At 69.3% G+C, this 12,377-nt stretch overlaps 2 protein-coding genes across 10 annotated transcripts; both read left to right on the forward strand.

The window, feature by feature from the left end:
• Positions 1-482: 482 nt before the first annotated feature.
• SIDT2 (SID1 transmembrane family member 2) lies at positions 483-7,912 on the forward strand. 8 transcript variants are annotated; one of them, XM_030021617.2, is made up of 28 exons: positions 495-1,031; positions 1,234-1,355; positions 1,449-1,610; positions 1,730-1,775; positions 1,873-1,974; positions 2,053-2,136; positions 2,332-2,443; positions 2,554-2,619; positions 2,733-2,826; positions 2,975-3,030; positions 3,356-3,367; positions 3,516-3,587; positions 3,669-3,743; positions 4,024-4,086; positions 4,525-4,646; positions 4,734-4,807; positions 4,894-4,960; positions 5,103-5,176; positions 5,291-5,414; positions 5,497-5,614; positions 5,692-5,828; positions 5,917-6,025; positions 6,120-6,196; positions 6,307-6,353; positions 6,663-6,768; positions 6,875-6,985; positions 7,064-7,177; positions 7,262-7,912. In XM_030021617.2, exons 1-28 carry the CDS (start codon positions 804-806, stop codon positions 7,322-7,324), a joined length of 2,637 nt encoding a protein of 878 aa, XP_029877477.1. In that variant the 5' UTR covers positions 495-803; the 3' UTR covers positions 7,325-7,912. The 8 variants fall into 8 exon arrangements, 7 of the variants coding, with proteins under 7 accessions (XP_040981132.1, XP_029877477.1, XP_029877479.1 ...); XM_041125198.1 differs by having other exon boundaries at positions 483-1,031; positions 3,516-3,743; XM_030021619.2 differs by lacking the exon at positions 4,024-4,086.
• An 899-nt stretch (positions 7,913-8,811) lies between these two features.
• TAGLN (transgelin) lies at positions 8,812-12,006 on the forward strand. Of its 2 annotated transcripts, XM_030021633.2 has the most exons (5): positions 8,812-8,910; positions 10,398-10,597; positions 10,727-10,904; positions 10,987-11,089; positions 11,340-12,006. In XM_030021633.2, exons 2-5 carry the CDS (start codon positions 10,418-10,420, stop codon positions 11,479-11,481), a joined length of 603 nt encoding a protein of 200 aa, XP_029877493.1. In that variant the 5' UTR covers positions 8,812-8,910; positions 10,398-10,417; the 3' UTR covers positions 11,482-12,006. The 2 variants fall into 2 exon arrangements, with proteins under 2 accessions (XP_029877493.1, XP_040981134.1); XM_041125200.1 differs by lacking the exon at positions 8,812-8,910 and having other exon boundaries at positions 8,923-10,597.
• Positions 12,007-12,377: the final 371 nt, after the last annotated feature.

The following is a 12,377-nucleotide window of genomic DNA, read 5'->3' on the forward strand; positions in this document are numbered from 1 at the left end:
AGCAGTCGACGCTGCCGGCCGCAGGGGCGAACGCAGCGCTGGGGCTGGGGGGACCTCGCTCACTCCCGGCCCCCTCCCCAAGCCGGGGGCTCGGCAGGCAGGATGGGTCGTTATCCTATCCGAGGGGCTCGGGCAGCCTCTGTGTGACCTGAGGGGCTGCTCGGGGTGGGGGGCAGCTGTCCCTGCGGGGTGGGGGCTCCCCTGTGGGACAGGGCTTCCTCTGTGGGGTCCTATATAGGGCAGAGGCTCCCCTATGGGACAGGGCTTCCCCTATGGAGTCCTATACAGGGGACTATGGAGCCCTATGGAGCAGGGGCTTCCCCTGTGGGGTCCCCCTGGGGCAGCGGTGCCCCACGGAGCGGGGGTTCCCCGGCGGGACGCTGCTGCTGTCGAGGGGCCCGCTTCCCGCTCCCCCCACCCCGGGGAAGGGGACGCCCGGGCGCCGCCCGCCGCCGCGTCACTTCCCCGGCCTGGCCCTTTAACGTGTGACGGTGCGTGACGTCACCGCCGGCCCGTGTTTACAGCTGCCTGCGGACCGGGGAGATAGAAAGTACCGACAGCAGGCAGCCGCGGCACCGCCGGGATCCAGGACCGGGCAGCGGCGGCACCGCCGGGATCCAGGACCGGGCACCGGCACCGACACCGGGGCTCGCCATGGGGCGGGGTGCCCGGGCGCGACCCGGCTGACCGACCCGACCCGACCCGACCCGTCCCGTCCCGTCCTGTCCCGTCCCGCCCCGGCGGACCTTGGCCGGCCCGGCAGGGGAACGGCGCGGCACGGCACGGCTGGGGATGCTGGCGGGATGCCGGGCACCGGGGCGGCCCGGGTGCTGCCGATGTGGGTGCTGCCGACGTGGGTGCTGCCGGCGTGGGTGCTGCTGGCCCTGCCGCCCAGCCTGGCCCAGCCCCTGCCCAGCGGGCGCCGGTGGGTGACGGAGAAGGAGGCCCGCTTCGACACCACCTACACCGACTGGGTGGGCGCCGACCTGATCAACATCTACGCCTTCAACCACAGCGTCCGGCGGAACCGGGTGAGCCGGCGGGGCGGCCGGAGAGGCCCGCTGCCTCCCTGGGCTCCCCGTCCCCCGGGGTCCCCCCGCAGCCGGGGCTTCGGGGCGGGCGGCGGGGACACGTCCTCCGCCACGAGGGCCGAGCAAAGTCCGGCCGCCGGGGCCCAGCCCGCCGCGGCCGGTCCTGCCCGGCCAACGCCTCGCTTTCCCGCTCTCCCCGCAGACGGAGGGGGTGCGGGTGTCGGTGAACGTCCTCTCCGACCACAAGGATTTGCCCGTCCTCTTCGTGGTGAGGCAGAAGGAAGCCGTGGTCTCCTTCCAGGTGCCGCTCATCCTCCGGGGCCTGTGAGTACGGGGGAGGACCGGCGGGCGGGCAGGGGTGCCGGGCGGCCGGTGGTCACGGCACGGCACAGCTCGGTGGGCGCTCTGCCTGCCCAGGTACCAGCGGAAGTACGCGTACCAGGAGGTGAGCCGCACGCTCTGCCAGCCCCAGACCAAGGCGGAGGTGGAGACCCAGCACTTCTACGTCGACGTCTCCACGCTCTCCCTCAATGCCTCCTACCAGCTGCGTGTCACCCGCGTGGAGAACTTCGTGCTGCGGTGAGGGGAGCCCTGCGCCCCGGTCCCCCTCCCTGCCCACTGCCCACTGCCCGCCAGGGCTGCCCGCCGGGGCGGTGGGCTCCCCTCGCCAGCCATCATCTCGCCCGTGTTCTCTGCAGGACGAACGAAAGATTCAGCTTCAACGCCACAGCCGCGCAGCCGCAGGTGAGGAGGAGCTGGCACGGCACAGCACGGGATGGGGTCTGTGTCCGGGGAGGAAAGCGTGGCCACTGTGGCAGTGACGGGCTCTTCCCCTGCCCAGTATTTCAAGTACGAGTTCCCCGAGGGACTGGACTCAGTGATCGTGAAGGTGACCTCGGCCATGGCCTTCCCCTGCTCTGTCATTTCCATCCAGGACATCCTGGTAGGTTTGGGTGGCGGGGCCTCCTGTTCGGGTGACGCCTGATGCCCGGCGTGGCTGATGGCCCCTCTGCCCCTGCAGTGCCCCGTCTACGACTTGGACAACAACGTGGCCTTCATTGGGATGTACCAGACCATGACAAAGAAGGCGGCCATCACGGTGCAGGTGGGCGCCGGCCCGCTTCCGGCCCTGGCCTGGCGCTGGCGGGTAGTGCCGGATAGCAGAGCTTGCAGAGGTTACCGCTCCAGGGCGGCCCCGAGCCCCGCAGCGAGCCCTGGCTGCGCGGGGCGGTGTGGGAGACCCCCTGGTTGGGCTCTGCTGACCCCTGTCTCTCCCCCCTCCCTGGGACGGCCGCCGCAGAAGAAGGATTTCCCCAGCAACAGCTTCTATGTGGTGGTGGTGGTGAAGACGGAGGACGAGGCCTGTGGGGGGGCTCTGCCCTACTACCCCCTCTCCAAAAACGCCTCACCGGGTACGCTGGGGCGGGGAGGGTGCTGCAGGAAGCCGTGGGTCGCAGGCTGGGGAGTGGCTGGGGAGCAGCATCCGCAGAGGGCTGAGCCCCTGGCCCATGCCTTCTTCCAGATGAACCTGTGGATCAGCACAACCGGCAGAAGATGCTGGAGGTGATGGTGTCGCCCGCCATAACCTGTAAGCCTGGGAGGGGCTGGCTGGGGCTGGGGGGTGCTGGGCTCCACAGGGGGTCCCGCGGCAGCTCCCCGGGGGTGCCGCTCTCCCTGAGGGCTCATCCCGGCTCTGCACAGCGGAGGCCTATGTCAGCAGCATGCTCTTCTGCCTGGGCATCTTTCTCTCCTTCTACGTCCTCACGCTGCTCATCGCCTGCTGGGAGAGCTGCCGGTGAGTTCCCGGGCATTGCTGCCCTGGCCACCCTGTCCCCTCCGGACACCCCATCCTGTCCCCAGCGCGGTGGGGGTCCTCGGGCGTGCTGTGGGCCCCCCACCCCAGCTGCCGTCACGGCGCTGCTTACAGCTGCTTCCCTCGGCAGGCAGCAGAAGAGGAAGGGGCTCCTGGCAGCCATGGACTCGCCCAGCCTGGACACGGGTGAGGGGCTGGAGGCTGCAGCCAGTGGCAGCGGCACACAGCAGGGGGGGTGTCTGCCTGGGGGCGTCTGCCTGGGGGCTTCCCGGTTACTTTGCCCTCTCGAGGCCGTGGCAAAGCCCTTGGTTCTGCAAGAGATCCCCGCGGTCCCCCTGAGCCCCGCTTGTCCCCCAGGGGACAGTGCCCATCGGGACAATCCTGATGTCGGGGGGACAGGGACGTCCTGGGGCTCGGGCTTCACGGCTCTGGGGCTGGCAGGGCTGCACTGGGGCTTGGGTGTCTCACCAACTCTGTCTCTTCCTTTCCACGGCTTTCTGGGGACTCCCAGCATCTCTACTGGGTAGGTGCCAGCCTCAGCTCTGTCCTCGCCTGTGAGCTCGCTCCCGTGCCCGCGCAGGCGCTGCTCTGTGCCAAACAGCCGGGCAGCCCCGGGCCAGGGGTGCCACGGGAGGCTGCCAGTGGCTGACAGGGACCCTCCCATCTTGCAGGGCATGCCCGCAGCATCCCCGACTCCTTCCTGGGCCATGCTCCCTATGACAGCTACGGTTACGGCTCCTTCGGTGAGTGCCGCGCGCCATCCCTCGCCTCCCCGCCTCTCGGCGGGCGGCTGTGCCACCCACCCCGTCTGGCCATCCTTGCAGGGAACGGCTCCTCCGGCAGCACCGAGGGCGTCACAGACAGCATGGGCTCGGCAGAAGTCCCCTACGGCTACGTGGGTGAGTCCTGGGGCAGCGGTGCGGTGGCTGGCATGGCCGCAGCCCTGCAGAGCCAGCGTGCCCGGGCAGTGCCAAGCTGCCCCAACAGAGCTGCACTGCCAGCGGCGTCCCAGCTCGGCCCCTCTCTGTCTCTTGGGAAGGGTCTCTGGGTTGCCAGCCCCTCCATGCCAGCCCACAACAGGGTCTCTATCGATGCCAGCAGGATGGACGCGTGCCGGGGGACCCCCACACCGGGCCTCGGCCCCGCTCCTGCTCCAATAACTCTCGCTTTCCTTTGAAGGGCAGGAGCAGTTCAAGCGGCGCACGCCCTCCGCCCCGATGAGGCCGCTGAGCATTGCCATGGGTAGATGCTGGTACCGGGCAGGGACGGGCCAATCAAGCCAAAATCTGCCTTGCCCCAAGCTGGTGCCCAGGGCACTGAGCACCTCTGCGCCCTCCTCCCCCTGCTCAGAGTGGCCTGGCAGCCCCCTCCCGCGGGCAGGACAGCGCCCGAGGGGCTGCGGGGCAGGGGGAGGACATCATCCTCCTGGTCCCCGGCTGTCCCCAGCCTGGCAGAGCCCTGGGGGTCAAGGGCGCGGGGTGATGCTCGCCCGCGCCAGTACAGCCGGTGCGTGTCCCCGGGGCAGCGCAGGGGTCCACACGGAGCTGGAGCCCGTCCCCGGCGTGAGTTGGCGAGGAGGCGGCCGAGCTGTTAATTGGGGGTGATTGGGGTCCTGCGGGGCGGGCGCCAAGGGGGGCTCGGCCAGAGTGGGCTCTGCTGATGGCCCCCGCTTGGCTGCAGGGGAGCGGTCACTGGAGAACGTGGCCGGCCGGCCACGCCTGGACTCGCTCAGCTCCGTTGAGGAGGATGACTACGACACGCTGGCCGACATCGACTACGACAAGAACGTCATCCGCACCAAGGTGCGTGTGCCGCCCCGTGCCCCCCGCCCCCCCGCCGGCTGCTCCCTGCTGGCCGGGGCGAGCCCCTCCACCTGCCTCTCCTTCCAGCAATACCTCTGTGTGGCTGACCTGGCCCGCAAGGACAAGCGGGTGCTGCGCAAGAAGTACCAGATCTACTTCTGGTGAGTGGGGGGCAGTGGGGCAGAGCCGTGTCCCAACCCGGGGCAGGCGGCGGGGGTACCCCTGACACCCCCCCTGCCTCTCCCAGGAACATCGCCACCATCGCCGTCTTCTACGCCCTCCCCGTTATCCAGCTCGTCATCACCTACCAGACGGTAAGCGGGGCCATGGCAGCACTCGGGGCTCCCAGGAGCCCGGGGGGCTGCGGTCCCCAGCTGCCACAGGGATGTCCCTGGGCATCCACCCATGTTCCCAGGCCCCGCTGTCGCCGCTCTCACCATGCCCGCCCATGCGCAGGTGGTGAATGTCACCGGCAACCAGGACATCTGCTACTACAACTTTCTGTGCGCCCACCCGCTGGGGAACCTCAGGTGGGTTCGGGCGGGGGGGGGGGAAACAGTGGGTGGCTGGGGGTCAGGCGGGGTGGTGGGGCCCCAGGGATGGAGAGGGGTCCGCGGGACCCACATCCGGACTGTCCCTGGCAGCGCCTTCAACAACATCCTCAGCAACATGGGCTACGTCCTGCTGGGCTTGCTCTTCCTGCTCATCATCCTGCAGCGGGAGATCAACTACAACCGGGCGCTCATGCGCAACGACACCCACGCCCTGGTAAGGGGCGGGTGGCATGCCCGGGGGGGTCTCAGCTGCCCAGGACCCCCCCGCTTCCCCTCCCTCCCCTCCCACCCCCCAGGAGTGCGGCATCCCCAAGCACTTTGGGCTCTTCTACGCCATGGGCACCGCCCTGATGATGGAGGGGCTGCTCAGCGCTTGCTACCACGTCTGCCCCAACTACACCAACTTCCAGTTCGGTGAGTGCCCCCACCCGGCCCCCGCCACAGCCTGCGCCAGGGCCACCCTGCTCACCGCTGCCCCTCTTGCCCCACAGACACCTCCTTCATGTACATGATCGCGGGGCTCTGCATGCTGAAGCTCTACCAGAAGCGTCACCCAGACATCAACGCCAGCGCCTACAGCGCCTACGCCTGCCTGGCCCTCGTCATCTTCTTCTCCGTTGTCGGCGTGGTGAGTACTGGGGGTGCCGGTGGGGGGGGGGGGGGGTCAGTCGGTCGGTCCCCCCACCCGCTGCCCGCCGCCCCTGCTCGCCCTGCAGGTCTTCGGCAAGGGGAACACGGCCTTCTGGATCGTCTTCTCCGTCATCCACATCGTGGCCACCCTGCTGCTGAGCACCCAGCTCTACTACATGGGGCGCTGGAAGCTGGGTGAGGCGGGGGCGCACGGCTGCGAGCGGGGGGGGGGGGGGGGGGGCGGCATGGCGGACACCCTCCCCCAGCACGACCTCTCCTCTCCCTGCAGACTCGGGCATCCTGCGTAGGATCTTGCACGTGCTGTATACAGACTGCGTCCGGCAGTGCAGCGGGCCCATGTACGTGGTGAGTGCTGGCACCACGGCTCGTAGCACCGGGGTCCCCGGCTCGGCGGAGACCTGGCCTGGCAGCGCTCCCCCCACCCACCCCTCACAGCCCCCCCTCACCTTTTGCAGGATCGAATGGTGCTCTTGGTGATGGGAAACATCGTCAACTGGTCGCTGTAAGTGCGGTGCCGGGCACGCGCCAGACCCCACGCTGCTCCTCCCAGCCCAGCGCTCCCCATCCCTGCTGCTGCTCCTGCGGCACGGCCCCCCCCCTGCTGCAGCTGGGCTGAGGACAGCCGGCTCGTGACAGCTGTGAGCTGAGCACGGCAGCTCTTCTCTGTAGCTGCAGCAGCCCAGTGTCCCCACGCGCTGCCCGAGCTCCCAGGGGCTGCCGGCGTGCCTCGGGGATGGCGGGGCGCATGGGCATGACCCGGGGGGGACCCCCCAGCCTACGCCGACCCCGTTGCCTGCCCCTGCCTCCCCAGCGCTGCCTACGGCCTCATCGTCCGCCCCAATGACTTCGCTTCCTACCTGCTGGCCATCGGCATCTGCAACCTCCTCCTCTACTTCGCCTTCTACATCATCATGAAGGTATGAGCCGGCTGCGTGGGAGCTGCCTGCCCGGTGGGGAGGGCTGAGCAGGGACGGGCGCCCCTGCCAGATCCTGCCTGCACATCGATCCGGGCCTCTCCCGCAGCTCCGCAGCGGCGAGCGCATCAAGCTCATCCCCTTGCTCTGCATCGTCGGCACCTCAGTGGTCTGGGGCTTCGCCCTCTTCTTCTTCTTCCAGGGGCTCAGCACCTGGCAGGTAAGTGGGAGGGTGGCGCGGTGGTGAGCCAGGGCGGCCGCAGGCCAGTGCGGTGACAGCTGGGCCTGTCCCTGACAGAAAACGCCAGCCGAGTCCCGGGAGCACAACCGTGACTGCATCCTGCTTGACTTCTTTGATGACCACGACATTTGGCACTTCCTCTCCTCCATCGCCATGTTCGGCTCCTTCCTGGTAGGTGCCGGCTGCCGCCAGCACGGCTGCCCGCTGCCCCCGGCCACCCCGGCTCACTGCCGCCGTGCTCCCCTCGCTCCGCAGGTGCTGCTGACGCTGGACGATGACCTGGACTGCGTCCAGCGGGACAAGATCTATGTCTTCTAGGGGCCCGCAGCCGCCCGCTGCCCCGGCCCCGTGCCAAATGCCTGGCCGCAGCCCCCGGGGAGGGATGCCCGTGCTGCGGGTCCTGCCAGCCGCTCCGTCCCCCTCCCCGCACAGCCCTGGGGTCCCGACGTGCCTCCTTCCCGTCGGCCGGGTGTCCCCCCCACACCGGTGTTACATGCCCTTCCATGGGCTCGTCGTAGCCGGAAGCGGGGCTGGGGGGTCTGCCAGGGCACCTTGTCTTCGGTGGCAAGTGACACTGGAAAAGGTGCTGCTGCTGCTCTGGGTCCGTGCACCCACGGTGCGGGGGGGCCGGGGCAAGTGCTATGCTAGCAGCCCCATGGCCCCCCCCAAGCTCGTGGGTGGGGGGGGGTCTCTCTTCAGTGCCTGAGTCGTATGGGTGGGAGGTGGGGAGGGGGCGTGTGTCCGGCGCGGTGGCTGGGGAGGCCCTGCTCGAGTCTCCCTCAGCATCCCCGGAGGGTGGGGGGGGCCGCTGGGTGCCCCCTGTCACCGCTCCCCTCCAAGGCTGCCGCCTGCTCGCCACGCGTGGGTCTGCTGGGAAGGGACTCGCATTAAAGTGTCTGCACTTTGCCAGTGCCTGCCGCCTCCTGCCTGGGCAGCGGGAGCCCGGGGGGGCAGTGGGGGTCCCCGAGGGTCCCCGGGGGGGCAGCAGGCTCTGCCCTGCCGGCCTGCCGCCGGGTGTCAGCCACGCTTTGCTGCGGTGGCGGTTTCTCCTTTCCACCAGGACTTGGGGAGAGGGAAGATGGCGCAGGGGCTGGGCAGCGCTGCTGCTGCCCTCCTGCCCCGCAGACCCCCTATGCTGCGGGGGGTGCGGTGGTGCCGGAGCAGCAAGGCTGGCAGTCCGGGGGGGGGGGGGGTTAGGGGTGCGCAGGGAGGTCCCGATTCACGGGCAGCGAGGGTGCTGGGGCTCCCCTTGGCATCCCAGCCCGGTGCCAGGGCTGCTGCACGCCTCGCCGTGCCCTGGCCCACGCGAGCGGGCCATGCCTGGCTGGGGCAGGGGGAATCCGGGGGATGCCCACGGGATGCCCAGGCAGGATGCTGTGCTCTCGGGATGCCCGCAGCCTCGCTGCTCTGCCCTGACCAGGGCACGCTGTGGGCTGCGGGGGCCACCCAGGCCCCGGTGCCCAGGAAGCCCCGCTCGGCTGCCCCAGCTCCCCGGCAGTGAGCACACAGGGAAACCAGCCATGAAGTCAGGGCAGAAACCCTCGACGGCTGCCGCAGCTGAGCGAGCGCTTGGCTATAAAAGGACTTACTCCATCAGCCCCCCCCCGGCCTCGTTCCCTCCCTGCCCCCAAACCCGCTGGGGCGGAGGCACGCGGGGAATGCTTGGGCACGGGCCTGAGTTGCTGATTTTCGGAGTCTTTCCCCAAATATGGTGCCTGGGCCGGAGTCACGGTGCGCTACGAGGCTGGCGCGCCCCAGGAGGGAGGGCGGGGGGGCCTGGCCCCCGGACCGCACTGACATCACTGTCCCAGCGCCGGCCTTTTAGCACAGGGTCAGCCTCCTAACTGTGCAGTGCACTGGCTCCCGCGCAGAGCATCACCCCTCGCCTCCGTGAGCAGCCGCTTGTAAGTCCTGCTGGGGCGGGGGGGGGGCAGTGGGGAGGGTGCCCAGGGTGGGGACGCCAGCCCCTGGCACGGATCTGTTGCTCCCCAGGATGGGGACCCTGTGCCTGGGATGGCGATGCTGCTCCCGGGACTGCCAGCCTGCTCCCCGGATGGGGATTCTGCTCCTCCGATTGGGATGCCGCTGCCCAGGATTGGGATTCCGCTCCCTGGATGGGGATGTTGCTCCTTGGATTGCAACGCTGCTCTCCGGACGAGGGTCGGGCTCCCCAGGAGGGGAAGCTGGGGCTTGGGCTGGGGACACTGCCCGGGGTTCTGGGCTGCTCCTGCTCCTCAGGACTGCGTTGCTATCAGGGCTGCACAGCTGCGGGTCAGCTGGGCTTAGCCCCCGCGGTGGCCGGAGTGGCCATGCGGGGCTCAGGGCAGCACCGAGGCTCCAGCCCCTGCTGACCCCTTTCTGCCCCGTGCCTCGACGGGGATGGGAGATGGGCACAGGCTGCCTGCAAGGCACGTGGGGTACCCCTGCATCACCCGTGGGGCTCGTGGGGTGCCTCTGCGTTGCTGGCAGCAAGCGGGGTCAGTGTCCTCCACTGCACCACACTGTGCCAGGTCTCGGAGCCCAACCGGCAGAAGCCAGGTGCATCTGCCCCAGAGGTTGGGGCGAGCCAGCCCGGGGCAGAGCATGGACTCGGGGATCGGGCACACGGCTTCTTGAGGGCGCAGCCCCGGCACTTGGTGGCTTAATGCCAAGCAGGGAGCTGTGCGGGGAGGTGCGAGGCCAGCTCCACCGAGGGCTCGGCTGCCGGCTCCCGGCGCCTCTCCCTCCTGGCATCCTCCCTGGCATCCCTACTCGAAGCCAGCTACCTGCCATCTCTGCCCGCAGCATGCCCTTACAAGGGCACAGGCACAGCTCCCACCGCAGTCCTGCTTCGCCTGCGCTCCTCCCCGGCACCAGGACCCGCCGTGCCGAGGCCACCTCACGGCACCACAGGCATGGCGTGGCCACCCTGCCATGCCATGGCCACCGTGCTGTGCCATGGCCACCCAGCCCTGCCGCTGTCACCCTGCCACCCGGACCCCTCTGCTCTGCAGCCCCTGTGGGGGCAGCACGGCTGCTCCGGCTGGAAGGCATGGCCATGCCAGGGACATTCATGCCGGCCAAGAGCCAGCGGGCTGCTGAGCAGGCAGGGGACGGGGATGAGGCTGCTCTCCTGCGCAGCCCGAGCCAGGGAGCAGGGACAAGGCACCTCTGCCGGGATGGGAACCGTCTGTCCGGGCAGGCTGGGGGCGGTCACGGCCGCGCACTCACCTCCAAATGTGCCCGGATGGAGCTGAAGGGCTGTGGCGCGGCAAGGGAAGAGCCAGGAGGAGGGCACGTCCCCGCTGCACCAAGGTGGGAGGTGGATGCGACAGGGTGCTGGGGTGGCGGCAGGGTCCCTGGGCAGGGGGACGGCATCTCCGCAGCCTGACAGTCCCCATCCCGCCGCCAGGTCACCCAGCCGCCACAGACATGGCGAACAAGGGCCCGGCATATGGCATGAGCAGGGACGTCCAGTCCAAGATCGAGAAGAAGTACGATGACGAGCTGGAGGACCGGCTGGTGGAGTGGATCGTGGCACAGTGCGGGGCGGCAGTGGGTCGCCCCGAGCGGGGCCGCCTGGGCTTCCAGGTCTGGCTGAAGAACGGCATCGTAAGTGGGGAAGCCCGGGCACCCACTATGCCCGCCGGCTCCAGGGCTGGGCGGGCGGGGGGGCGGCGGGGAGCTCCGCAGCTGGCAGCGTGTGCGGCGCAGCAAGCCCAGCCTCTCCTCTGCCGGCAGGTCCTTAGCAGGCTGGTAAACAGCCTCTACCCCGATGGCTCCAAGCCCGTCAAGATCCCCGACACCCCCCCCACCATGGTCTTCAAGCAGATGGAGCAGATCGCCCAGTTCCTCAAGGCGGCCGAGGACTATGGCGTGGTCAAGACAGATGTGTTCCAGACTGTCGACCTCTTTGAAGGTGCGGGTGGGGGGGCAGCCGGGGTTGGGGGGCCAGGGCTGCTGCACCGTGCCCATCCTCACGCCCCTCCGTCCCTTGGCAGCCAAGGACATGGCGGCGGTGCAGAGGACACTGATGGCCCTGGGAAGCCTGGCGGTCACCAAGAACGATGGGCACTACCACGGGGACCCCAACTGGTTCATGAAGTAAGTGGGTGGAACATGGTCCCGGGCGTGGGGACCCCCCCTGCCCCACGGCTGCCCGGAGCGGGCTCTTTCCACCGCCCCACAGCACCCTGGAGCACATGGACGCAGGATGCCAAGCTTTCAGCTGGGAAGGGGGGGGGTGGCTGGGCCACCCCTGGGCAGTGGGGGCTGCTGGGCACCCCGGGGACGAGGATCTGGCTGCCCCAGGGAGGGGGGTGGGTGCCGCATGGTCTTTCCCTACACCCTGCAGGAAAGCGCAGGAGCACAAGCGGGAGTTCACCGAGAGCCAGCTGAAGGAGGGCAAGAACGTCATCGGCTTACAGATGGGGAGCAACAAGGGGGCATCACAGGCAGGGATGAGCTATGGCCGGCCCCGGCAGATCATCAGCTAAGCAGCCCCCCTTGCCGCCCCCAGCCCTCCCACCGCCGGGAGAGCAGCCCCAGCCGGGACCTCCATCTTCCCTCCCCTCGGCTCAGTGCGTCACAGCCACCCGAGCACCGGCGGCCACCACCGCCCCTCACCGATTGGTATTTATTGACAAGAAAACGCCAGCCAGCCCAAACGACCCTTCAGCGCAACCAACGGCAGCACATGCCCAGCTGCAGCGATGCACCCGGCCTCGGGGACCTCGGGGCAACTGTGCCCCAGGCAGCCTCTCCCCTCTGGCTTCGCACGCTCCCGCTGCACCCCCGTGAGCCCCTGCTGCCAGCCGGTCCTGTCCCTGCCGTGCTCGTCGGCACCTGCGGGTGCCCCGCCGCCCTCCCCAGGACGGCGGGTGGGAAGCCACCCCGCCTGCCCACAGCCCCGCACGAGCCCCGCGCCACCGCCGCAGAGATCCTTGCGAACGGGGAGAAAAGAAAATTGGCCCCGGTTTTCTACTTTGTTTTTTTGTCAAAATTAAAAGGTTATTCATCTAGTGCTGCCTGACAAGGTTTCCTCCCACCTGCCCCGTCGCCCCCGGGGTTGGCGGTGCCGGGAAAGCTGAAGCCACCCTCTGTAAAAGCTGCTCAGGTCGCCTGGGCCGTGTCTGCTCCTGCTTCCAGCTCCCAACCTGGGAAAACCAGAGCTGGGGATCGGGCTCTCCCTGCCTGGTTCGGACAGGTCTGCAGGGTGGCTCTGCCCTCTCCCACCCGAGCCGCAGTGCCCACCTTCCTCCTAGCTCCTTCCAACTGCTCTCCCCTGGGCTGGAGCAGCCCCAATTATCCCGACTGCCAGGGAGGAAGGTGTGGAGGGCTGCGAGGGGCCACGAGCAGACCCAGCACCCTGGCACTGCGTCCCCCCGGGCCC

Source organism: Aquila chrysaetos, chromosome 8 (genome assembly GCF_900496995.4).
Source record: "Aquila chrysaetos chrysaetos chromosome 8, bAquChr1.4, whole genome shotgun sequence".
Classification (NCBI taxonomy): Eukaryota; Metazoa; Chordata; class Aves; order Accipitriformes; family Accipitridae; genus Aquila; species Aquila chrysaetos.

Bases quoted from the DNA above. Each gene is read 5' to 3' on its own strand.
- SIDT2 (XM_041125198.1), top strand. From the start codon at position 804: ATGCCGGGCACCGGGGCGGCCCGGGTGCTGCCGATGTGGGTGCTGCCG. The intron at 2,827-2,974 runs GTGAGTTCCCGG...TTCCCTCGGCAG, and splicing joins GCCTGCTGGGAGAGCTGCCG to GCAGCAGAAGAGGAAGGGGC. The intron at 7,178-7,261 runs GTAGGTGCCGGC...CTCGCTCCGCAG, and splicing joins CCATGTTCGGCTCCTTCCTG to GTGCTGCTGACGCTGGACGA.
- TAGLN (XM_041125200.1), top strand. From the start codon at position 10,223: ATGTGCCCGGATGGAGCTGAAGGGCTGTGGCGCGGCAAGGGAAGAGCC. The intron at 10,905-10,986 runs GTGCGGGTGGGG...GTCCCTTGGCAG, and splicing joins GACTGTCGACCTCTTTGAAG to CCAAGGACATGGCGGCGGTG. The intron at 11,090-11,339 runs GTAAGTGGGTGG...TACACCCTGCAG, and splicing joins GACCCCAACTGGTTCATGAA to GAAAGCGCAGGAGCACAAGC.